At 46.0% G+C, this 25,605-nt stretch overlaps 1 protein-coding gene across 12 annotated transcripts in view; it reads right to left on the reverse strand.

Annotated features, from left to right (window-relative positions):
• Positions 1-25,605, reverse strand: part of WNK2 (WNK lysine deficient protein kinase 2) — a 122,597-nt gene that overhangs the window by 24,912 nt on the left and 72,080 nt on the right. For 4 of the 12 annotated variants that reach the window (XM_054216814.1, XM_054216817.1, XM_054216816.1 and 1 more), the window contains exons 11-26: positions 23,963-24,154; positions 22,323-22,862; positions 19,489-19,803; positions 16,623-16,672; positions 13,953-14,118; positions 13,756-13,872; positions 13,425-13,592; positions 13,143-13,188; positions 11,839-11,955; positions 9,822-10,867; positions 8,269-8,332; positions 6,679-6,734; positions 5,916-6,601; positions 4,480-4,694; positions 1,584-1,799; positions 539-637 (exon numbers count right to left, since the gene is read on the reverse strand). In XM_054216814.1, coding sequence (XP_054072789.1) covers positions 539-637; positions 1,584-1,799; positions 4,480-4,694; positions 5,916-6,601; positions 6,679-6,734; positions 8,269-8,332; positions 9,822-10,867; positions 11,839-11,955; positions 13,143-13,188; positions 13,425-13,592; positions 13,756-13,872; positions 13,953-14,118; positions 16,623-16,672; positions 19,489-19,803; positions 22,323-22,862; positions 23,963-24,154 — 4,093 coding nt within the window. The remainder of the gene's footprint in view (positions 1-538; positions 638-1,583; positions 1,800-4,479; positions 4,695-5,915; positions 6,602-6,678; positions 6,735-8,268; positions 8,333-9,821; positions 10,868-11,838; positions 11,956-13,142; positions 13,189-13,424; positions 13,593-13,755; positions 13,873-13,952; positions 14,119-16,622; positions 16,673-19,488; positions 19,804-22,322; positions 22,863-23,962; positions 24,155-25,605) is intronic. The other 8 variants (XM_054216812.1, XM_054216811.1, XM_054216808.1 and 5 more) reach the window with 7 other exon arrangements.

The raw sequence follows: 25,605 nt of genomic DNA on the forward strand, positions 1-25,605 counted from the left end.
AGTACTGTATATCGTGTTAATACAGCCCTTGTATGGAAGTTATACCCTCCAGTGACCTTCTAGTATTGTATCAGCTTGCTACATGCATGTCTTCATAGTCCAAACATGTGTGAAAGAGACCATTCGTCTACAGAAGGACGGATTTCTTTTTGTTGTCGCTGGAACCGGGACAGCAGACATGTATATTTGCCACATTGCAAATGAAATTATTTCAACATAAATCACAAAGTACAAAAGCTTTGATAAGTCCAGGGTAAAATTTACCATAAGGCTATATAATAAATGATGAGATCTTCCACACATGCTTTTGGTGCCCAGGCACGAGCCAAAAGCAGTGCAAAAAAAGCTTTCATATGAAAAATTAATATAAATAAGGTGTGTTCATGATGATTACTCAAAAGAAAGATAAAAAGAAAGAAAAGATGGTTCAGAAAAAGGGGCATCCTGCCAAACATATTAGAGATATAAAATATGGAACTGGAAAAAGGGGGTAAAAGAAAGATGGACTGTGATAAAATACAAAAGAACAAATACAAACAGATGGACAAAGACACAGGTCCACTGAGGAATCTGGTACGAGGTTTGCTACTAGATTTATAGGTCACTCTCTCAGACGTTTGGTGGAAAACCGTCCAGCCTGCAAATGAATATAAAGGGAAGAAAACAAAGACACTTATAAAGTACAAGTAGCTGTGATCAGATGTCCTATACCATCAGTCAAATCAGCTTTGTTAGTTAAACATCCACATCTCCATTTTAACTTTGCCAAAGAGGAGTAAGTTAATTGACCGTACACAAAGGATGCAATAACAGCAGAAGAGAACAGATAGATATTTTGTAGATTAGTTTGGCAGGATGTGCAATGAGAGGAAGGTATTTTAATCATCGTTATAACTTCCAATATGCATGGCAACAAGATCAGTCAAAGCCTACGGAGGTGTGCAATACACAGAAGTACCAGAGGTCGGGACGGGGGAACACAGCCAATCGACAGTCATTTAGCTGGGACTCCAGAATCATGCACAAAGTTAACCCCTTAGATAAAGGAGACATAACTTGGTTCTCTGGTTTTGCTTTTCTTTTTTCTTTTCCTTTTCGGTTTTCCCCCCCGCCCTCACACTCAAGATAGTTTAGTGGTTTAGAATGAGGAATTCTGGGTCTACAAGTATCAAGGGGCTAAAAAAAAAGAAGCCCAAAATGAACCAAGGGAGGCAATCTCCCATCCTTCTATATCTTTTTTTGTTTTCCTTTCTTTTTCCTCAGAAATCTATAAGACAGACTCCAGAAAAGGTGTCAGTATAAAGCCACTGCCGGCAAAAATAAAAGGTATTTACTTCCTAAAAATCAGCATGCCTTCTCGGCTGTTTACTCTTAACACTTGCTAAGATACTTTACTTTTGTTCTTCTGACAACACTGCAACCATCTTTTTAAAAGGTAAGCCAGCAGTTTGGATTGCCAAAGGTTCCTGTTCCTATATCACTAGAAGTGAAATCCACTCCTAAAAAGTTCAAGCATAAGGGAAGCGAACTAATTTTAGCATGTGCTGGAAGACATGCCGAACAGCCGGTATGAAAAAAATCACCTTGGCCAGAGCTTGCGTTGGCGTCTCCTCCTTCAGGGCCTAAGCCGGAGCAGATGTCAGAAGACAAGGAGGCTTTGACGGAGCACGGCTGCTGCGTCTGAACAGCCTTCCCGAAGGTGGCCAGGGCAGGGGAGGTTACTGCTGCTGCTTCGGGAGATCCAGACTGAGGTTTAGCTGTTTCTTTGTGGGGTGAGTCTTTAGAGTCTGAAAGATTACCTGAAAGAGCAAACGAACAAAACACATGCAACGGCAAATCCAGTTTCTCCAAGAAGCTTACGGTGCAGGCTTCATTTTTATTATTTTCTGCATTTTTCAGAAAGGCTGGAGCCAGGACCTCCCAAGGAGGAGGAAATTCAACCAGGGCAAGTGTAGGGTGCTGCACCTGGGGAGGAATAACCCCCTGCACCAGGACAGGTTGGGGGGGACCTGCTGGAGAACAGCTCGGTGGAAAGAGACCTGGGAGTCCTGGGGGACAACAGGGTGACCATGAGCCAGCGATGGGCCCTCATGGCCAAGAAGGCCGATGGCATCCTGGGGGGCATTAAGAAGAGTGTGGCCAGCAGGTGGAGGGAGGTCATCCTCCCCCTCTGCTCTGCCCTGGGGAGGCCACGTCTGGAGCGCTGTGTCCAGTTCTGGGCTCCCCGGGTCAAGAGGGACAGGGAACTGCTGGAGAGGGGACAGCAAAGGGCTACCAAGATGCTGAGGGGACTGGAACACCTCTCTGATGAAGAAAGGCTGAGGGATTTGGGTCTCTTCAGTCTGGAAAAAAGACAACTGAGGGGGGATCTTATCAACACTGATAAATACTGAAAGGGTGGGTGTCAGGAGGATGGGGCCAGGCTCTTTTCAGTGGTGCCCGGGGACAGGACAAGAGGTAACGGGCACAAACTTGACCATGGGATGTTCCACCTAAACCTGAGGAGGAACTTCTTTGCTGTGAGGGTGGCAGAGCCCTGGCACAGGCTGCCCAGAGAGGTGGGGGAGTCTCCGTCTCTGGAGACATTCCAACCCCACCTGGATGCGTTCCTGTGCCACCTGCTCTGGGTGACCCTGCTCTGGCAGGGGGTTGGACTAGATGATCCCCAGAGGGCCCTTCCAACCCTATGATTCTATGACTCTATGACGGAGGACTGCTGAGATAAAGCGAGAGCTGCAGAAGTGCCCGAGTAGGAGGATGAATGCATGGGATAACTGTGCAGAACATGTAGGTTTGCTCTCAAACACGAAAGGTGAAAGGAAGCGAATGGAGAGAAATAAAAAGTTAAAATAAAAAGAAATAAAAATAAATACAAATTTATAGCTATCTATATATACATAAATACATGTCTATATATAAGTATCTGTATCTATATATCTACCTAAATGGATATCCCAGGTAAAGAGGCCTTACCACCAGAATGTCTTTGTAATCATTTGTTCCATGGATTTATCAGCAAAAGCATCTAACCGTGGAAATGACAATGATATCAGTAACCGTCTTAGAAACTGCCTGCCCTTGGTCCCCGAGAAAGGACCTAGGAAGGCCAAAAAATGAGGAACCTACATAGTCAAGGCTGAGAAGACTCAGGCACGAATACAGATTCTCGAAGATAATGTGAATTGTACACAGTGCCTCAAAAAACTGGAAAATATCACAGAAGAAACGTATGCAGGAAAGCACGCAGCCAGGCGGCACTCTGACTGAGCAGATTTCTGTTCTCCAACTGAAGGTGACAGGAAAAGAAAAAAAAAAAAGGAGAACTGGGGCGTTTTATGCAGAAATAAGCTTAAATTCTTTGGACTAGGGTAGCATACTGATATGAGCCAAGATCCGTGAGCGGAGGCAGATGAGGGTTTTGTGAAGAGACGGGGGGAAAAATGGCTAGAGAGAACCCAAGAACAAACTGGAAACTGACTGGGCCAAGGATATCGGACACTGAGAACATACCATCACAAGGAAAGGAAGTAAAACCTCTGCGTGCCAGCCAAGCAGCAGCTACAGAGGGATAAAGCACTGAGCATGGCTTCCGTTCCCACAGGCAAGAACACTGAGATTCACGATGGATCACAGAACATCTTGCCTCTGAATAGCTTTGCTTTTCCTATCTCAGTTGAAATCCTTAATTAAAAGCAAAAACCTCCAAAACTCTCTGTCTGTAATGAAGATTGATGCAATGAAACTCAAAGTGGATGTATGATGCAGTATCTCTGAAAACAAGAGCTACCGAGTTTGAAATACAGGGTTAATGCTGGAAGTGCTGCTGCTCCTCTAAATAACAGCGTGACCTATAAGTTGAAGAAAAATTATTCACATTCTATTCTACATTTTGCCAAAGAAATAGGTACTGGTGTATACCAACATTTCCCAGCTGAATCATATCTTCATATTTTCCGATGACTCAAGACTGTGCTACTGTTTGAAAAATCTCAAACTATTTCAGATGGTCAAAGCATCCATCACACTTTTATAACTGTTTTTACCTCCCATCCTTTGGGGGAGCAAATGCAATCCAATCTTATTTATACGGTACCTTGTAGGAAAAAAATAAACAGCGTCAACAAAAGATAGCACATAATCAATAGCGGGTAACAGCCCCTAAGAAGTGAATACAAACATCAATAAATTGCATTTGGAGAAAGGATGAGAAAATGTAACCAGGCTGGACTCCAAATGAAAGCGGAATATTGTTTCTCCGCCAAGCGTTGTAACCGATGCAGAGAGGTCTGCATGGCCAGCTGTAATAAGCCTGTCCCAAAGGATGCCCCGCTTCAAAACCAGCTCGCAGCACGCAAACTTGAGTCATAGTATTAAAACCAATCAAAATTAAAGTGCCTTTCCTGCAGTGCATGCAATCGCACAGCAGAACCACACCTGACACCAACAACAGGCATATCGAAAGCAGCTGGGTGTACCTACTTGTGCCTGACGTTCCACTCCTGAGCTGCTGGACCAGAGGGTTTAATAGTTTTCCACCTTTCAATTTATTTTTGCTGGTTCTTCGGCGACGGCCGCTTGGTGGGGCTGAGTGCAGGAACCCCAGGTTGGGAGGAAGGGGCTTCCCTAAACGAATATACAGTGCCTCTATCTCGTTCTTCTGCTGAGTCTGCAGTTCAGCAATTTCTTTCATATGCCTAAACATAAAAAAAAAAATAAATAGAGAACTCTGCTAGCGATGTAGTTGAAAAAGCATCACATCTTGACAGCATAATTAGTTACAAAAAAAGAAACAAAACAGTCTTTGGTTATAAAACAATCAACTGCTCATCCAAAAGTATGTGAAGTTTTAGCAATCTACCCAGCAAACGTGGTGACTGACTTCTCAAATATTCACTTATAAGACAGAATTCAACATCCTCAGTAAAACCAACGGATTTTGACGTGAGATCTGACAGGAACTCCAAACTATTCCAGAATTTATCTCTTCAAACCAGTGGTTTTCAAAAGAGTTAAGTCTCAAGGCACGTACATCAGTTTGGAGGAGTTCAACATGAGGAAAGGCAAAACCGCTTCCCATAAAAATTCCATTAGTACATGAATCATTACCTTATTCATAATGCGGATTTCACGATGCCATGAAGGCAGCTTAAAGGTACTGCTGTTTTAAAAAGATGCATCATCTGTATTTGGTAAAACCATTATACCATAAAGTTTAGCATTTGGTTAAACTGGCATCTAATACTAGTTTTTACCCATCACCTGCCAGGAAAGAAAGAAAATATTCAAACTTAAAGGAGGTAGCTCTCAGGACTGGCAGCACGATGGGCTCCTGCCAGCCTCACCCAGCCTCCCGCTGAGACTGGACCAGTGGCTTGATGAGAGACCCGACGGGAGGCAGAGCGAGGGTCCTGCCTGCCTAACGGATGCTCAGTTATCTACCATAAAAGTGAGTCTGGGAACAGGGATGGGTCTGTAGGCCCCATAGTCTGCATCACCCCTGCAGAGAAGGGCACCGAGAGAACACTGTGGCAGCTGTCTACACAGGCATCCAGATTATTTTTATGCTGCCTTAAGTAGCGTCCACGCGGGAACCTCCTGTCACGTGCACCACAGGTGCTCTTGTTCGCTGCTGTATCGACATAGCTTTTCGGTACGGAAACCGGACATCCCAGCAGACGTGTTTTGATGTTTAAAAAAGTTATTATTGAATTATTCTTCTAAATGGAATTAAATAAAGTGACGCCTAAAAGGATGCAGTGTGACATTTGGGGAAAGGTCCGGGCGATGCCCAATTTGCCCAGAACCTGTTTACTCATTACAGCGATGAAAACCACATATTGGCTCATCATATGCAGAGACGCTGCCCAGGTATCTGAACACAAGCTTCCCTAGCGCTGTTTGCAAACCCGACGTACTTTTCTCTCAGGTTCTGCAATTCTTTCTTCATATCTGCATCTTCAAATTCCGAGTCGTTGTCGCTGCTCATGTACGACGACTGCGAGTGGAAAGACGTTATGTTGATGGTGGGAATTTTTGTTCCTTGCCCGTTAGGTGAATCGAGGCCTGGCGAGCTAGCTTTGCCAGATCTTTGCAGGAAAGCAGCTGCTTTTTTAATTAAGTCAGTGGCTGCGCTGCTGCTCGGGGGGGAGAGCTGGGCAGCAGCCGCCGGCTGCCGATGGAAAGGCTCATCGGCAGAATCACTCGAACCCTGGTCACAGAGGACATCAACGGAAGAGGCTGTCTGCACCCGTCGGACAGCCGTCTTCAGGTCAGGGCTGGAAGGGAGCTCATCCAAATAGACATCTGGGGGTGCCGAGAACCTTAAGCAGTGTGGCGCTGTTAAAGTTAATTCATCTTGCGTGCTGATTACTGAAAACCTGCCAATAGTTTTGGCTGGTGTACCGCTATCATGAGGTTCAGCCTGTTTTCCATAGGAACCAGAGTCTAGAGAGTCATCCCTTTGAAGGTTATTTATCACCCCATCTGCTGTAGATATCTGTGTTACACTATCTGTGTGTGCCGACGAAGTCACAGGCTTTGCCTTCTCGCTCCTTTTAGAAGTTTCCATCTGTTTAGTTATGCGTGACGATGTAGGTGCAACCTGGCGAAAATAATGGAGATTAGTTTTGAAAGTAGCTGTACCTATCAAGTATAAAACGGCTCCCGGTTTCGGCTCACCTGAAGGAGGCCTTTTGCTGTAGCGGCAGGAGCTGAAGTGATGCTGGCAGCTGAACCTGTTTTACAAGTTGGAAAAAAAAATAAGTCACTTTTGGAATGCTTTAGTATAGTAAAAGCTAGCGTGTTAACTGCGTTAAACTGAAGTGTGATAAAACGTAGCACGGAAGAATAATTTAAATATCCCATTTTTGTAATACAAAATTAGGGGAGGCAATATCAATGACAATATAAAATGTTTTGCCGGCAGGTATTCTCTTCAATCTATTGATTTAGGGAATTCAAATACCAATAGGAGTGTGGAATTTCATTAACCAGTTGAAAATTTTTAGGGAGAAAACCAGAAGAATGAAACCTGCGCGGTACATTGGGCCTGCATTACTAGCGTGTTCTTGATGTCTCAAAGAAGTAATTGTCTCGGCTACTCATGCACACAAAATGCTGCAGTTGACCACAGATGGACAGGTATTTCACACCGTTCACTTGACAGATACTGACACCGACAGTTAAAAGTGCCTGAGAAATTCAGCGCACATCGCTGGAAGTGGAAATTATAAGCTCCAGAGATGGCCACTTGGCCCACAGAAGCACACAAGAAGCAAAATATCAGTGGCGGTAATCAAGACACGATTATTTCACAACCGGGAAACTGGTTTGGAAGTTAAACCAATAAAGGCAAGCAGACTGCTGCTTTCTTAACGGCACTTCGCACAGAGTGAACATAAGGCAAAAATCTGTCACTACGTAGCTCTGAAATGGTGAAATACATCACTGCTTGATGGTATCTAAGATTCATCAATTTTACGACCAGTGCTACACTCCACTTGCACACCCTCCTCCGTGGCGAGCAGATGAACGCAGGCTACCCACCTACAGCTTTCCCCTCTCGCACTGACCTAGGAGCAGTGGACGATCCACGTCCACCGGGACAAGAACGATCTACGCTGCTGCACAACCCTGGTAGCCAGCTTTGCCACGACAATCTCAAAAAAATATATATTATAAACCCTCCCCAACCCAACCCATGACAGCAGGAGCAGTTTTGGGTTCTTCGGCCCTTAAAACTTCTCATGACTTCCAAGACAGCTAAATGGAGTGCAATAAATACCCAGTTTCTCACCATGGTTCCTACTATGTCATTACGGAAAGTGCCATTCTATCTACAAGTACCTGAAGAGAAGTACTCTTTACCAGTTCTCCATGGGACTTCGTTGAAAATCTTACAGGCTTCCCCCCAAGGGTGCACCCTCAAGCATGTTATTTTTGGCAACACATTTTTAGGAAACCCAGAAAATCCAACGGACATTTTAAGGGCACTGGGAATTTATTATTGGGAACGTGGCCTTCCATGTGAATGCCCCATACCTACACCACAGACACGTATTACATATTTACGGAGGCAGTTTCTTTCTAGGAAGCTTGCCAGAAGTGAGATGTTTAATATTAGTTGTATTACAAATAGGATGAGAAATGCCCTGCGCTGGGCATTCTCTGCAGGTAACCAGAAGGGTGAGCAGCGAGGGGACGCCGGAGCAGAGGACCACACACAAGTACAGCTGCATCACTGCCGTTCATCACCGAAAGGTGCATTACCTTTTCTGCTTGCTGACCCACCTCTCGCTTCTGAGGAACGAGCCCCGATGCCAGTGACCTCCGACTTTTCGAACATTCGGTAAAAAGTAAAAAGAAAAAGAATTTCAGTCGTGCGCACAGGGCAGAAAGGCAACGCATTCTCCTTCCCTCTTCTCTCCCTCTCTGCCTTCACGCTATTGTGCAATATTAAACTATTTTATGGTGTCTGTGGAGGTGGCCGCCTAGCTTTTCCTTCAACTCCTCCATTTTTTTTCCTCCCTTGGAATTAAAAAAGCGGTGGCAGCGTCAAAGAGGGAACTGCAGCCTAAGTTACTAAAAACAGGATAAAAATTATATATAGACTATATTTTAAAAGTATTTTATTTATTATATTTATATGTATTTTATTTATTATATTTATAGTATATTTTATATTATATATATAGTAAAAGTTATACATATCAGTTTGGGTTTTTGTTCTGGTTTGCTTTTCCAGCCAGGCTGTACATTCTTCATCTGTGTGTCTGTCTTCAGAAATTCTACGTCTCTCTTTTCTTACTGGCACAGATTTTAATGGGACAAATTCGAATTACTGGAGAGACACAACACCTTTCACAGAGAGAGAATTTCATCTGCTGTAGAAAGTAATTTATTTTAAACAATATGCTCTAAAGAGTTCCTCAAGTGCAGCCGTCTTTCCTGTAACATCTTTGAAGCAGTTGACAGAGTTCATCCAGCTGACACTACCCAGCACAGCCTCATCATCCCTGCTAGCGTGATGGAATTACCTCCAGAAATGCTACTTTTCAAGCAAGATATACGCTGATCTTCTAGCAGCAAGTGCTGCGAATCTATTGAATTTAATAAACATGATTTTATCTGAAAGAATGCAGCGCAGGCGCACAACTGAGACACCGAGTAAAGAGCGCCCAGAGCACCTGCTCCAGCTTTCCTTAGACGCTTCCCAGTGAAGTCTTGCTCTGCCAAGTTCAGGGGAAGACAAAAGAAATCATTACTGGAAGCAGAGCAAGCTTTGACCTACGGAGTGTCTGCCTTTAACTGCAGCACTTGAACAAAGCAAAGGCTCCCAAAGTGTTTGTTTTATTCAGACTGACTTGGAAGGTAGGCTTGATCACTGCTATCAATTTATATATAAATGAAAAAAATCCCTACTGAAGCATCAGCACTTGAATGACTATACCCCTTGTGTTCTACACTCTTGAACCAGAAAAAAAAATTACCACATTTCTGCCTGCTTTGGAAACAAGACACGTGAGGAGGAAAATGAATTAAGATATCGCTTTTAAACCCAAAGGAAAAATTTGTCTTTCACTAACAAGCATTTATGTAAAGTGAGTTGGTATGCAGCTGACAAAGTCAAAATCTGAGAGAACTTTCACACTGGAAAGCAGTCAACAGCCAGAAGGTAATATGCCCCTGAGCAGAGTGTAAAATATTTGGAGAAGCGAGAAATCTGTACACGTCCCACCACAGGGTCGCTGGTTCTGGGCTGTGCTGCTGTCGCCAGCAGCTGGATTTGGGGGTGTAAAGGGCAGAGTTGTGGCTGGACTCACCCGCGTTGGGTAGGGGCACATCTCAGAGGGTACGGGTGGCACCGGCTGGGCCTCGGCAGCAGCTTTCACCTCCTGGCCTGTATCCGCAGCACTATGGCCGGGTTCTCTCAAATCCAACGCCAGCGTGGGAACTTGATCTTCGGGAAAAGGTGGCAAGTTAAATTCACTGTCGCCCTGTTCTAACGGGACAGAGGTGTCCGGAGTCCCTGCTGATGCAGAAGAAGTAGGAACGTACTCCTGGTAAAGCAAGTTGCGCAGTTTCTCATCAAGGCTTTTTATCGTGTTGTCAACGAAGTCCACCCGGGGCGGTCCCTCTCCGTCGGACTCGGCGGTGCTGGGCTGCAGCAGGCTGATGCCCACGCCAGGGCAGGCCGCGGGCTGCGCCTGGGACAGCACGGCCTGCGGCTGGGACGCGGCCACCGCCGCCTGAGTGGGGCTCTGGAGCTGAGAGCCCGCCAGAGCCAGCGGATCGGCCGGGGGGAAGGCCTGGCTCACGAAGGAGTGCTGCACCATGCCGGGCTGGCCGGCCTCGGGCAGGTGGGGGACCTGGGCCGCAGGCTGCCGCTCCAAAACAATGGCGTCCGGGAGCACGGGGAGCGGGCAGAGCTCTGCTGGGATGGACTGGTGCGGCCCAACGCTGCAACACGCTATCTCCACGTCAGGGACACACGTGCCCTCGTCGGCCTGCGGCTGGCGGCGCGGGGGAGCCGGGGCGGCCTCGGATGGCTCCTCCAGCATGGCGGCGCGGGGGGCAGGAGCACCCGGTGGGGCGGGCATCGCCGCCTTCCGTGGAGAATACTGACCCCCATTAGCAGCCACCGGCTCCAGGGTATTTGGAGCAGATCCCGGGAGCGCTGGAGCTGGAAACTCGGCCTGGCTCGGTAAGCCGGCGGAAGATGCGGCAGCAGGAACTTGCGCCAAAGAGGGAGAGGCTCCAATGGGGCTGTCACAGACCCCCGCTTGCAGGGGAGGCTGCTGACCAGCTAAGAGACCAGGCGGATCCATCACGGCAGAGCTCACCTGCTGATCATCCGACTGTTCCAGGTCTAGAAAGAGCACAAACATCAGGAAAGTTTTTAATGAGCCACCTGGAAAGAAAGAAAGTCACTGCAAAACCTCCTGGCCAGCTGCAGTGATAACCACATCTAGTTGTAACCCATTAGTGCTTCCTTTGAGAAAATAACTGTTATACGAGTCAAATCAGAACCTAAAATTGCAGGTTATGCAAGAAAATTTCACTGAAAAGACACTGCTTATTAGAACAGTGGAGTTCTGGGCTCCCCAGTTCCATAAAGACATGGAACTACCGGACAGTCCAGCAGAGGCTACAAAGATGATGAGGGAACTGGAGCATCTCTCTGATGAGAAGAGGCTGAGAGACCTGAGTCTGTTCAGCCTGGAGAAGAGAAGACTGAGAGGGGGTCTCATCAATGCTCAGCAATAGCTAAAGGGCGGGTGTCAAGAGGAAGGGCTCAAACTCTTTTCAGTGGTGCCCAGGGACAGGACAAGAGGTAACGGGCACAAACTTGAGCATGGGAAGTTCCACCTAAACCTGAGGAGGAACTTCTTTGCTGTGAGGGTGGCAGAGCCCTGGCACAGGCTGCCCAGAGAGGTGGGGGAGTCTCCGTCTCTGGAGACATCCCAACCCCGCCTGGACGCGTTCCTGTGCCACCTGCTCTGGGTGACCCTGCTCTGGCAGGGGGTTGGACGCGATCATCTCCAGAGGGCCCTTCCCACCCCTGCCAGTCTGCGGTTCTGTAACAGCAGTGACTACAACTTACCTACCTTACAGCGTAAGGCAGAGTTAAAATACTGAGACCTTCCTGAAACTCAAATAAACATTCCTAATTTGATTCAATACCAGGAATACACTTAAACACGTGACTTAACAAAATTCATCATTTTCGTCCTCCAACTAAATGAAGTGAAGCAACCCCAATTAAAACAGGTGAGAACAGAAGAGAGATGACACAGCAGCTTCAGAGAAGAAAACGTTTTCTATGAAGTTTGTAAATACCTGGCCCTTCAGACTGCTGTGTACTCTGAGGTACCGGTGGAGAAAATTCTGGTGCATCAGTAGTAGGGTTTTCCACAACAGGACATATAATAAACCACCTTTTTCCAGTATGCAAAACTAGAGATGACAAGAAAATAAAAAGTAAACACAATAGTTTCCGTTCATTCCAGATCATCTGTCAAAACCTAGCCTTAATTTCTATGTTTAGAGAGAAAACCAGAACTTCTGCAGTACTAGCCAAGATTAAATCAACGGCTCCTAATTCGATTCTCATCCCTTCTGGAAGGGAGACAGTGACTCCTCCCAATTCTGCCACATATTTTAAGTTACTTGAAAAATTATTTTCAAGTGTTCAATACTTTTAGAAGGGTGATAGTTACAGACAGGAAAATTTTATTAACGGTACTGTGGACAGTTTTCTCACGATGAAAAATCTGTTCACTTTGTAAGGTTTATGCAGCTTAACTTTTCCATGTTGGAAGTTTTCTAGCTAATATTTCCTTCCACATCTTATCTCAAAGCCTGGCATATGTAAATGGCAAACCAGAACTATACACACTTTGTGACTTTCATTAGTAGAAATACAAATGTTATGTTAAAAAAGGTGTACTGACATTACATGACATTTACTGGCAAAAAATAAAGCAGATCTTTTGAGCAGAAAGCCTAGTTTGGAGGATTCCCAGTTTTTGCACTTGTCAAAGAAGTTTTAAATTATCCTTCTTCCCCCGGCAGCACGGAACAAATAGACATGCAGTAACAAGAATTTTGAAAATGATGGTTCTTTCAGCAGAGGTTTCATTTTTTCCCACCAGCGCGCATTACGGAGGGAGTCAAGGGCCAATTCCCTTCCTATTCCGTTTGTCTGTAAAACCCGTAAGAAACGATTGTGTTCAGAAGGCCAAGATCTGCCCCCCGCCGATACCAAAGTAGGTGAAAACTTCTGAGTTCGAAATTTCAATTACATTACCAACGCAAAGACAATCTTTTAGCTTTCTCTTGCAAACGTTAATTATTGTTGTGAAAAGAGTATGCTCGCCCGTACCGGCTTGACTTTTCCACCGCTGATGATCAGCGGGTGGAATTCGGGGCTTCCCTAAACGTCCCCAGGTGTTAGGCTCATGCAGGTTAGCCCTGCCATCTTCCAGGCTGCCGGCAGCAGGGACCACTGTTTACCCATATTTCTAGATGTATCTCCAACCACCGGCAACTGGTAGCTTTCCTCCTGAATCTAGCAAACTTCTGCATAAACTCATCCCTCCCTTAAAGCCTGAGATGAAGTTTGTATTCAAAGGCACAGTTACCATTTTGTTGATACACGGGTGTCTTCATCTGAGACTGCCGCTTCTCCTGTTGAAAAAATTAAATGAAAACAATTGAAGAATTAGCCGTCTCGTATCAATGCAAGAGGAGCATCATTCCAAGGAGCACTCACGTAGTAAGCCTTAATGGAATAAAAGCATTGTTTTTCTAGCTACAAATTTTTATTTTTTTTTTCACCTAATACAGCACGTAAAACTAGTTTACAGTAACTGGTTGTTAAGAAAAAGGAATCAAATCAGAAATCTTTATTTAACATTTCTTACCTCGTTCATTTCCAGCCTATCGGTATCTTGTTGGGGACTCGTTCCCTGATCAGAACTTCGTTCTCCTTCTGTATCTTCACTGAGCATATCTTCTGCTTTATCAATAATATCTTTCATTTGTTCAATAAATGTCTCTTTTTCACTCTGCAAGATGAATTCATTCTCTACCTATAAGGCCACACCAAAATAAAGAGGAAAACAGTAACGTTTCAATTAATGCCCCATTCCATGGCTACCAGTCAGCTCGGTCAACAAGCGCACGTGAGAACGTGTTGCCTGAAGCAACTTGGTGCATTCAGAGACTGCGGGCAGCCGCATCGCCGAATCTTACCATGTAAGTAGCAATTTCCTCTGGCGCGTCCCCATCCAAATCGAACTTAAAAGTCACCATTTTGTGATTGTGTGTTTCAAGCTGGCACTCCACCATCTTATCCCCCGTGTTACAAACCTGCAGGCAAAGATTAACCACAGTTACTTCTGGCAAAGCCAAAGGAATCCTACAGTTACCCTCCAAGAGGTTGTACCTACATTTAATATGGTCAGTTTTGGTCTGCTGGACTTCTCCTGGCGTGAACGAGCGCGGGTAGATTTCTTATGCTTCTTCGCGGACTTTCCTTCTTGTTTTCCACTTCCTATTGCTCCTTCAAAGCTGTCACTCATCTCCTTACCCGAAGCAACATCGGGACTCATGTAGCTTTGTAAGAGACAGGAAGAAAAACCCTCAAATAAAATCGCTGTCACACCCCCCGCAGCTATACATAGGCAAGATACACTACAACAGAGACTGAAAAAAAAAAAAAAAGTACATCTGCACTCTTTTGGCCCAAACTGAGTCACCGACTGAAAGACACTCAGTAAGGGAAGGGAACTACTCCAGGTCAGGCTTGTACTCTGGCTACCACACCTATTAACAAATGATCTATTAACATTTCTGCTAATACCACAGGGAAAGTCCCATCACTTTTAATATATCGCTCCATCCCCCGAAATCCCTTCGCTGCAGGGACCCTTACCGTCCCTCTCTGAACTGCACTAGGTTCCTATTTTTCTAAGGCCCAGTTTCCTCAAGTCCTGCCTGCCTGCGCTCCCAGCAGGAGGTCTAAACAGGGCCAGTTTATGTTGGTCAGAGATGAAGGAAAAAAGCGAGAAGTCAGTACAGCACCCCGTAAGAGACTGTCTCTCTGGGCAGTTCTCAAGGATCAGAAGGATGGTTTCATGCCACAATATCCCAGATGACCAGCTATCAACGGCGTATTATTTTTAGCAGCCAAAACAGTAGCCGCTAACAACCTTGTTGTAATATGACATGTACAGAAAACGTCAACGTGCTAGTAATTTGCAGGAAATTTCCAGAGGTTCATAAAAACCATGTCAGGAAGGAACCTTGTAAGACCATCTGGCTTATTTATTACCCCAAGGTATGATCAGCTCTGGCTAAACCAGCCCTCACAGAGGTTTGTGTAAACTAATCTTACGAAGCTCCTGTGAGGTTTCATAACCTTCCTGGACAATTTATTCCTGCGTTCATTTAGCCATACAGGCACAAAAGAATTCAAGTCTTCCTTAAATTTAAGGCTTTTACTTCTTGTTCCGCGCTAGTTGCGCAGAACAGCTTATTCCCACTCCCTTTGCAGCTACCCCGTACGCGTAACTCCTGTGTTCGGAAAGTGAACACATTTTGTGCCTAGGATATACCCCAGATCGCACCTCTGCTGGAATTGCCAGCCGTTTGCTTCACGTGCCATCACCCTCCACTCTACCGGCGGAGAGCCCAGCTCCGGCGCCGAGTTACCTCTGCGCCTGGAAACGGGAGATCTCCCCCTCCGACTGCGAGGCACCTGCTGACACAACCTCTCCCTGCCCCTGCAGGCACGACAGCCAGCTTTTCAAACACAGTTCTGGAACAGGGAAACTGGAATTCAAAAGACGACTGAAAATTGGACGTGCCTTTCTACAACTGACTAGATAGACAAAATGAGTTCATTTTGTCTAACTTATTTATGGCCCCAACTAACCTACAGTCACAAAAAAATCAGATTTCACTTTCCACGCTGTATTTAAAAAGCGGTAAGTTCTCGGGGGGAAAAAAAAAGAAGTTCCGTTTTAAGGTTGCGGGGTTGCACTGACTTCCATCAGGCTAATGGTTTTGGTGGGGTGGAATGAAAACAGTAAGAGAGGTGTCTTCAAAGTTCATAAGCTTAACTCATCTTATTCAGGAAAATAAAAACCAGACACTAAAATCCTGAAATCCTAACCCCAAAGCTTTATAATGAATAAGGATGAAGCTGGTGCTGGCTCCTGCAATAGGCAATGCTTACAAGCACCCATCGTTGGTACCTTATCCATATCAAAGACTGAAAACCCAGCTTACCGCTCTGCGGAAGCAAGAGCTGTGGCCAGGGAGCAGCAGATGCCTGAGGAGGGGGGGCCTGCCCCGGAGCCGCAGCCACTGCCCCCAGCCAGCAGCAAGCCTTCCTCTCCAGGGCTCTTCCTCACTGCTTCCCCTCCCGCTCCCGAGTACAGAAACGGGCAGCTGAGGGCTGGCAGACGTGGAAATTTGCCTTTCGTTCTGAGAAGTGCCGAGCTGGCTCGGGGGTTATTTATCGTTATTTCTGTCGTTAGCATTACTGGGCTTGAGCGCGGCCTCGTGCCCTGCAAAACCACAGAACAAGCTTGGGCTGCGTGTTCCAGCGCCTGTAACGATAACCTTGGGTGGCTCAACACACAGCTCCCACCGATACACCGTTCCCCGTAACAAACCTGGGGAAAGACCGTTACAGAAGGTGACACAGGCACACCCAGTTCATTCCCAAAGCGGGAATACACTATACACCCAGTCACACCAGTGCGGCATGTTTTTATACAGATCCAACAGCGTCAAAACCAGGGTCTGTACCGCCTCGGTTATCTTAACAAAAAGAGAAGTCAACATGCTGAAATGAAAGCTGTTGTACACACACCAAGGCACCAGCCAAACTAAAGATTTAAGAGTTGGAGGAGCCAAAATAGGCACACTGGACACAGAACATCTGAGCTTTCTCCCTGGACGTGCATCCTTCCGTCTTCTCCTGGTCAGCTCCTGCTACTCTTCTCTCTGCCCAAGCAAAGGGCAGGCATTTGGCCCAGCCTTGTAAAGAGAGGGGAAAAACAGCCGCCAGAAAGAAAACATTTCTTATGCCAAAGAGATTATAATGATACCTTTCACAGCTCTGTGACAGAGTTTGAAGTTTGTCCTGTATTGCCTGCTCCTAAAACGTAAGAAAAAGTCATTTAAGTAAATGCATTGTATTGGCAGATGAAAAACACCTTTAAGAAAGGTTTTGCTGTTGAGATACCAGTAATCCTAAACCGTTCTCTTTAACCAGTTCTTGGAACTCAGAAGGAACTAAACGTCCCATTTTACCCTCCCGACATCACTTCTGTCCAAAGCATCAGTATCTGTGCGCAATCGCTTTTTGAGACAGAGCCACTGATCCCCTAGTTCCCTTCTGCTGCCTCTGAAGCAGAAGAGGTGGTGAAAAAACCCAAACAGTTCTCACCACAATGGAAAAACCTGACTGCAGGCCAAATCCACGTCACCGCCTGCCTAGTTTTATTTTTTGAACGGGTATAACGTATAAGCTGATTTGCTTCATGGCTTTGTATAGTTTCCTGAAATACATTAAGTACTTTCACTGCATTTGGCTTACTGCGAAAATTTCTGGGGAACTGCTAATTAAAAGGTGGAAATTCATCGTTTGAAACCACCGCCCTCACACCACGTCCCCGTGCTCTCTACGCAGTAGGCATTTTCCCACCAAGCTTCCCCCTTCACCGGTTGCCAGGCTAGGACAGACACCGCCAGCGTGACTTTCGCATCGGGTGCACCCATTTCCACAGAATTTGTGATGCCGATGCTACCGGCCCTGCTGTAACAAACTTACCACGTATGCACACAGACACACACCCCCCTGTGCATGTATATGACTGTGCATGTATATACACACCCCCAAATATATTCATAAATATATATAACTTCATATATATTTATAATATATTTACAAACGTACGTCTGTAAATTCCTTCCATAGACACACAGCTAGGAACAAGCCCCTTGACCGTCATCGCTACATCTTAATACACCACAGCAGCTGGCAGACTGGAGTTAAAAGCTTAGTGGTTAACCAGCCAACCCCACTCATTGCTCGTAACTGCCACACGGATGCCATGCCAAGCTTGACTGCAGTTTCAATAAAACTGCAAAATTAATGAACAGTGAGAACACAGACATAATGTATCCAAATTTTAGTAACGCACTTGGACCAAGCGCCTTACAAAATCTCATTTGCCTGATTGGTCGGAGTGCCGCCGCACATTTGAACAAAAGATAAAGAGATAAAAACGTTATGGCAGAGTAGCAACAAAATGCAGCGTCTCGAATATATACAGGTATGAAACTCCTCTTACATCCCAGAAAACCTTAGCGATATATGTCATAAAATCAGCACGGGGAGCACGCTGATCAAGGTGACCAGCCTACGATATTGGACTGATTTCTTAAATTGAAAGGGAGAAGGGAGTTAACTTCCAGAGGAAATACGAGAATGAAGTTAGCAAAACAGTGGGTAAACGTTCCTAAGGGTACGATGAAGCGAGAGGACAGCCACGTGCCTCAGCGGACATGGATTTCTTGGGTAATAGAGGACAACTTGTGACCCCCATATCACGCTGCACACTGAGGTTTATTCCTGTCTCCAGAATCTCTAGTGGGATGGACCCTGCATGGAAGGCTGTAGCTCTGCATCGGCATTGCACCCGCCGGGAGCTGTGAATACAGAAAAAAGGCAATTGGAGAAGAAATGCCTGGAGTAAGGGATATGCCCGACACAGCCAGGACACTGGGGATTCTGCAAGTGAAGCGCTATAGATGGGTTCTACCACTTCTGCTGTATCTAACCCTTAGGATACAGAGATTCACCAGGAAGTGTCCTACATCACACCGGGAATATTCATTTCGCAAGAATCAGACTGCCACTAGCAAGGAGAGGCAAAATGGGGAACGAGAATCTAGTTTTAGTGTTGGCAGCATCCTCACTGAACACCTGGTGGAGCAGGCGTTAAGCTGTACCTCTAGGGAAACTCCCAGGCTGTGCTGCGTAGTGCCCAAACTAACCGGAATTTAGTTTGAAAAGATGGAAACTGTTATTTGGGGAGGAAAGGTAGCTCAGAACAGAGAGCCTCAAGAGGAACAATTCCGAAAGCAGAATTGCTGAGGGATATTTCCATTCAGAAGCGGAGAAGAAATTAGACTTATTTACTGAAATCTCGTACAAATGCTAAAACCTTTGTTTTGCTTTGCTTTGGATATCAATTAAAGAGTTGGAGAGAAGGAAGCGTTCTGTGACATTCTGTCAAGGACCGAAGGTTAAACAATTACAGGAGAGGAAAGAAAGTCAAAATAGCAGACAGGAGGAGCTGACAGTTTTATAAAGAAAACCAATAAAAGGTTTATTCTTATATGACCACTGAGAATGGGGAACGCCTAGGACCATCTGAAGAAACAAAAATCCGAGGGCTAGACGAGAATCCAGGCAATGCAGGAGGACACAATGCTCAATGAAATGGGAATAAGACTCAAGCTGAGGAGCATGAAGAGCTTTGACATAGCAAAGCATCTGATTATGGAGCAGTTTCTCAAGGCAAATGATGGTTGGGTGCACAAGTGCTTGAGACATTTAAAACAAGACCGGACAAAACATGGATGAGACTACAGAACAGTTCTTACTGACCCACGGCACTTAACGTACTTTTTAGCTCTGTGTTTGTGCTCAGCTAGGGACAGAGAGGAACTTAGTCTTGCTGCCTCATTACTTCAAGGAGACATTTCACAAGGTACAACGTGCAGTTTCCAGCTTCATTTGATGTGGCCAATTATTTGCTGACCCAGAGGTGCTAGCATCTAGGACAAGCGGCTCTGTACGGTGAGGGGGGATAATCTCCCTTCTGAAATAAGCCCATTATTTCACAAAGGAGTAAGAAGGTTAAGGGTGAAGCTGGTGAGTTACGTTGGAGGAAACAGCTCTACCTCTTGAGATGTCTCCACGACTGCCTGGAGAGCTGAGCAGGGGGCTGGGAGCTGCTGACCCAGCGGCTGGGAAAGCTCGGGCTGAAGCTGCAGCAGAGCAGAAGGCTGAAGAGGCAGACACTGGTCTACGGGGACAGGCGGACTAGCCGTGGCAAGGCTGCCATGAACCTGGGCAATGCCTTCTGGAGCGCCGCGGGGAGGCAACAGCTCCGGCTGCAACTGCAAAGGCGGTGACATGACTATCGAAGGTTGCACAGGCAGCACGGGCACCTGGGCTCCAGATTCCAAAGCGTACTGAGTGTGTCCAGGCATCTGCTGCAACACAACAGACAGCTATTAAAACAAATCTCTGCTCAGGACACTGGTGACTTACATGCCAAGGTACCGAAGCCGCCGGAGTTCCCAGAGAAAGGATTACGACTCTGCAATGGGACTGCATTTGTGTGGTCTGTGCTTGGAAAGGCAACTCCTGAAGAGTTCAAACTTGCTTTGAAACGACCAAATAAAAATCTAAGGAATTCCTCCTATATAGTTATGACAATGTGTCTATCGCTTAGGCACTATTTAATTCATAGCAACAAAGCCACATTTCGCTATGAAATTAAAATTTTACATTATGAATTCTTTGTCCTGAAGAGTTTGCTCTCAACGAGCCTACCGCAACGTCCATGCAAAGAAAACCACACTCTACCCATAATCTAAATTAGGATTTTTAAAAAACAACTTTTCGATATATGTAGAACCGGTAGCTGGTATAGACCACACAATTAACTCTTTTTTTTACTGCATATATACCAGTGTCCCACGGAACACGTTGTTTTTCATTCAGTTTAAACATTTAAGACACAACTCCACTCTTGACATGCCAAGCACCAAGGCCCCAGTCCTGCAGACGCGTCCTTGCGTTACGCACAGAGAGGAAGTTTCATGTATCTCAGTGGATTTCTTCAGTGCTTTAAAATAACTCGTGTGCGTAAGCGCTTTGTGGGAACCGGACCGATGCGATTATATGCCAGCTACCTTAGAGACTCTGCTGTTATTCTGCATAACCGTTCTTTGGAGTTGCACATTTAAGAACAGAACATTCTCCTTTTAGGTACATCATGTATTTTTCCAAGGGGACTGAGCTTGCGGGATGAGGAAAAAGGGAAGAAAGGAAAATATGGAAGAAAAAAGGCTTTTTAGTAGCTGGTAAAACTTTGCCTAATTTTTACATTTTTAAAGCGTCGCCACCTCGAGATCTAGACTAGTTGGAGAATATATTAAGAAAAATATCAAGACTCAGATGAGAACTAGGCCACACATTTTTGTTACTGCACGCTCTCTGCAGATTCTAAATATAAGCTGAAATTATTATTCCAGGTTTTAATGTGGATAAAAGTAAAGACGCGATGTGCTTTGCAACAGGAGTTACGTGGCTGCCTCAGGGGAGGCTGGCAGAATAGCGACTGTGGGGTACGGTGCAGAAGAGCAATGACATTTATTTATTTATTTTTAAATCTTCCATAAAACTAGGATAACCCACAAGATGTTTCAACGTAGAATTTACCTAGGCAAAACTAAAGTCAGAGGTGCTAAACATCAACTGCCAAAGAGCCCTGCACTGGACAGCCTTTGACAGAAACACCTCGCCATTAAAAGCACTTGAATAGAACAATGTATATTTTGAACGTTCCTCTACCTTTGCCCATTTTGTTTGTAATGCCTATTTTTTCTCCTAAAAACATTACCGTGCAATTCTTCCATATATATATATATTTGATAGATAATGACTGCGCCAGGACGGTTTGGGAATACGAGTTCTTTGGTTTTGTTTGCTTGCTGCGTGTAACGGGGTCGGATTCAACTCCCCCAAAGCCATGGGAAACACTACGGGTACCGAGCTCAGCGGTGGCTCTCCTGGGCTCGGCGTTGCCCGCGTTTTCACAAACGGTATTTCTGTACTGAATATATGGCCAAAGAGAGAAAATTCAAAGCGATGTACTACTTTAAAGATGCCATGATATGGCAGCTTGAAATGGGATGTTATGAATCTTAATCAATATGTTATGACAAAGTGACATAGGAGAACAGAGATTTTTCAAGAATGCTGTTACTAACGGGATTTAGTGCTCTCTCCTGCGCGGGTCAGCCTGCATTTCGTGTTGTCATACCACAGACGTGGCGATGGAAGTATTTACAGGCTCTGAGACAAGTCCCGAACCAGTTCTCTTGTAAACAGCGCTAATATCACAAGCTCCACTTTATGCCTCATTTCTTTGATAAGGGAGAAAGGGTCTGCGGCTAGAATCCATTCTTGTCCGATAGACCTCTTCCATGGACTTTTCTGGAGTCATTATCTAACAGCCATTTCCCTTTGCTGTTTTTAAGCGGCTCTACACCAAAACAAGTCTGTCACTCCTGCCAGCTCACCCGTATTTTGCCAGAAGCACCCAAAAGCCTACGCAGCGCGCGCAGGCTGGGGTGGGGTGAAGGCACCTGTAAGGCTTTCAGCTGCTGTCCTCATGCCACAGAACGACAGCAAGTACCCCTCTCACGTTTGAGACGGGAGAAGGAAGAGGGAATTAAAAAAGCGCTCTCGTCTGCTCGTTTTCCAAAGCCCATTAGATCAGTCCCTGCCTCCTCGATATTCACCCCTCCCTGGGTGGAGGCCTCCCCTGCTCCACCTGGCTGCACAGCTCTAGCAACCACCTCCAGGACGAAGGTTGAGAAGTTATCAAAGCATCTTAAGACCAAGGAAAAAAAAAACCTCCCCACTGCCTGTTCCCAATGGAGCGAGCCCCGGGAGCGGCCCGGGGTCCAGGCTTGACGCAGCCCCCCGCCCTGTGGATTACCTGGTGACCAGCCCCGGGCGCAGACAGAGTCTGTTCCGCAGGATGGATTATGCTTGGCTGAAGTGACTGAGGAGGTGGAGGTTGCTGCGGCTGGGATACTGCTTGCGTGCCCTGCGTGTGATGGGGAGAGGGCGCTTCGCTCTGAAGGAGCTGCTGGAAGGTGGTCGGGTACATCTGCTGCGGGGGGAGCGGGGCCACCCCGGGGTGCGGTGGCAGCGCTGGCACTCCCGGCGGAGCCACGGCAAGCAACGGGATCGTAGCAGCCGACATGTTTGGCACTATCGTTTGGCAGGGCAAGACCAAAGAAGCCACGGTGGTGTGAGGAAGGTTGACTGCCTGCATGGGGAGGGCGGGGGAGTTGGGAGCCATGGGCAGAGCGGGGTTCATGGGGAGGCTGGGCAAAATCACGGCCGGAGCAAAATACTGAGAAGGAGCAGGGATGGGGGGCACGTTTGCAGCCGGTATATCAGAGAGGTTTGGAGGAAGGCTGTCAAGTCCTGCCAGAGGAGTAATTGCAGGAATGACAGGAAACTGAGGAATCTGAAAAAAATATAATATCACATAAATTGCAAGTGCTTTCACTGACGGTACAAAGTAGTTTCATTTGCCATACAAGTACGTAAAAATCACCTGTACCATGATGATAATTATGTCTGTTTGTTAATCACTTCCATTCATTTCCTGAGGTTTATAAACAATAATAAAAACCAATTTATGCTTAAATCATTAGCGAAAGAGAAAAAAAAAAAATGATTTCGGGGGAACGTTTTTATACCTTAGAAGCTTAAAACTATTTGTAACACTAGCTTGAAGCCTTCAAGCGACATACTAATTAAAAGCTGCTTTCATTCTAATGGAAATGAAAAGGAATCGGACCAGACAAAATGCAAAACTCTTTCATGCAAAATTCAGTAAGACGATTTGAAACCCTTGTTCTTTAAGGAGGCTGGCTGCAACCCAGGCAGCAGGGAAGGTCCCAGGAAAAGGGTTTTTACAATCAAAACCTCCCAGTGACGTAGCGGACCGTAACTCCCCCGTCACAGCGGGAGCAGCTTCTTCCCTTTGGCGCAAGCTGCTTCGCCTGAGGGTGGCCGTCACTAGCAAACACACTAACAGCACCACCAAACCCTTCCAGGCCAAGGAGAGGGTCCGTCCCTGCGACTGGAAACACAAACGGGGCTGAGAGCTGAGTTGGGGGCGGGGGAGGGCGGGGGGCAGGTGGGGAAAGTGGTGAAGTCAGGAGCTCAGTAATAGAAAAAAAATTAAAAAAAAAAAATAAAAAAAATGGGCAACTTGTCATGCTCTGAAGCCTGGGATGGGGAAGAGGCCAGAGGGGAAGGTGCAAAAAAAAAAAATTTAAAAAAATTGCAGTTATTGCAATTTTGTAACTGCCATCAACTGGATTCTCTAGGCGTGACACAGGATTACTCACAAAGGAGATTTTTGCTTCACCAAACAAAAACAAATAGTAAAGAAAAATACAGGAATTAGGAAAAAAAAAAAGCTATATTCTTACAGACTAATTAAACTGGCATGCATTCAAAATAGCCACACCAAAAAACCGCAAATCATGTTAATTATTAGCTGAAAAAGCTTGACTCCAACGGATGTAATTCACGCACGGTTTTCAAAGATGTTACCTGGGAAGGGGCCACGGGCGGCAGCTGGGGCACAGTGGAGATCTGGAGGGGTTTCAGCGGCGCGCTGCTGGCTGCCACCTGAGAGCTCTGGGGCTGGTACTGGGGCAGGAGGTGGGCTGCAGGCTGGATGGGGCACACGGGCTGGCTGGCAAGCACCTGCTGCAGAGAGGCTTGCTGGGACATGGGTTGCTGCTAGGAGAGAAAAGGAGAAGAAGAAAAGGGTTATCGCCCGTGTGTCACGGAAGAACCAGTTCACTGGCCACGGCTGCCCATCTCTCTCTCCAGTTGAAGGCGCGCAGCCTCAGCAGAACCGTCGCTGGGAGGGGGGACAGCTTATAGAAGGGAAGGGTGCTCTGAATTTAAACACTGTACGAGAGCCTATGTTTAAAACACATTTAAATGCAAGATACGTTACCCGAAAAGACAAGTTCTAACTGTCTTGGAAAGGTTATTTGTAATGACTCAGACTCTTTAAATCCCAGAGATGGTTCTAGTTGGCCCCGTAAAATCCCCACCTACTAACTTCAAAGATTCCTACTATGCAGATTATACCCAGCTAATCTTGGCATTCAAAAGCTGACTACATAATGCAGCAAGCACCAAAATATACAATACTTATTATCTGAGACATGAATAAAAGACAATAATTACAGTAACAGCTGGATCCCAGTTATTTCTGAGGTGCTGTAGTAACAACGCCGCAGCTAAAAAAGCAGTTTTACCCTTCCAGGGAAAACTGTGCTCCACTGGCCGGCCAGATGTCATACAGTCGAACGGAAATATAAAGCTGCATTAAAGCCGAAAACAATCAGTAGCACCTTTCACGTTTTCCATGCTACCAGTATCTCCTTCTTCAGTTCCGCTAATTAATGCTGAAATTACAGATAAAAAAAAATAATCTTCTGTTTCAGAAGCATGGCACCACATTGGCTCTGCATTGACCTCCTTGGGACCACGAGACCGGTTGGGGGAATGGGTACAAGTTTCTCCAGGGGAGATTCCAATCGGACACACGAGAAAAGTCTTTCCCAATGAGAAGAATCAGCCATTGGAACGATCTCCCCAGGGAAGTGGTGGATTCCCCATCACTGGACACTTTTAAGACTCAGCTGGACAGGGTGCTGGGCCACCTTGTCTAGACGGTGCTTTTGCCAAGAAAGGTCGGACCAGACAACCCTTGAGGTCCCTTCTAACGCGGTATTCTATGATTCTACGGTTGCTTCACCCAGGTTCAGCAGCACATAGCACCTAACAGCAAGGCTGGTGGTCAAAAGGTAACTTTAAAATGAATAGCGAAGCATTACAATCTTTCATCTTCGCCAGATCCACCGTAAATCCGTACCGTAATATTTTGCTCTGTGCTTCTTTAGCAGCAGCATTCTTCAACCAGTTGTTAGGGATTAATACAATAAAACTGTAGAAGATGTAGCAAAAAGAAAGAGCAAAAATTCAACCACGGCTGGTAGGTTTCCAATACAAGGATCAGTGAACAAAAGAGCATTTGGCCACTGGTATCGCGTGTCTGGGGCTGAATGCGCCAAAGGCCACAAGCAGTGGCATCAAATAACTCTGCACAGCACCAGCTCAGCTCTGCGGCGTTTATTAGAATCACGGAATGGTTTGGGTTGGAAGGGACCTTAAAG

Source organism: Rissa tridactyla, chromosome 10 (assembly GCF_028500815.1).
Source record: "Rissa tridactyla isolate bRisTri1 chromosome 10, bRisTri1.patW.cur.20221130, whole genome shotgun sequence".
Taxonomy (NCBI): domain Eukaryota; kingdom Metazoa; phylum Chordata; class Aves; order Charadriiformes; family Laridae; genus Rissa; species Rissa tridactyla.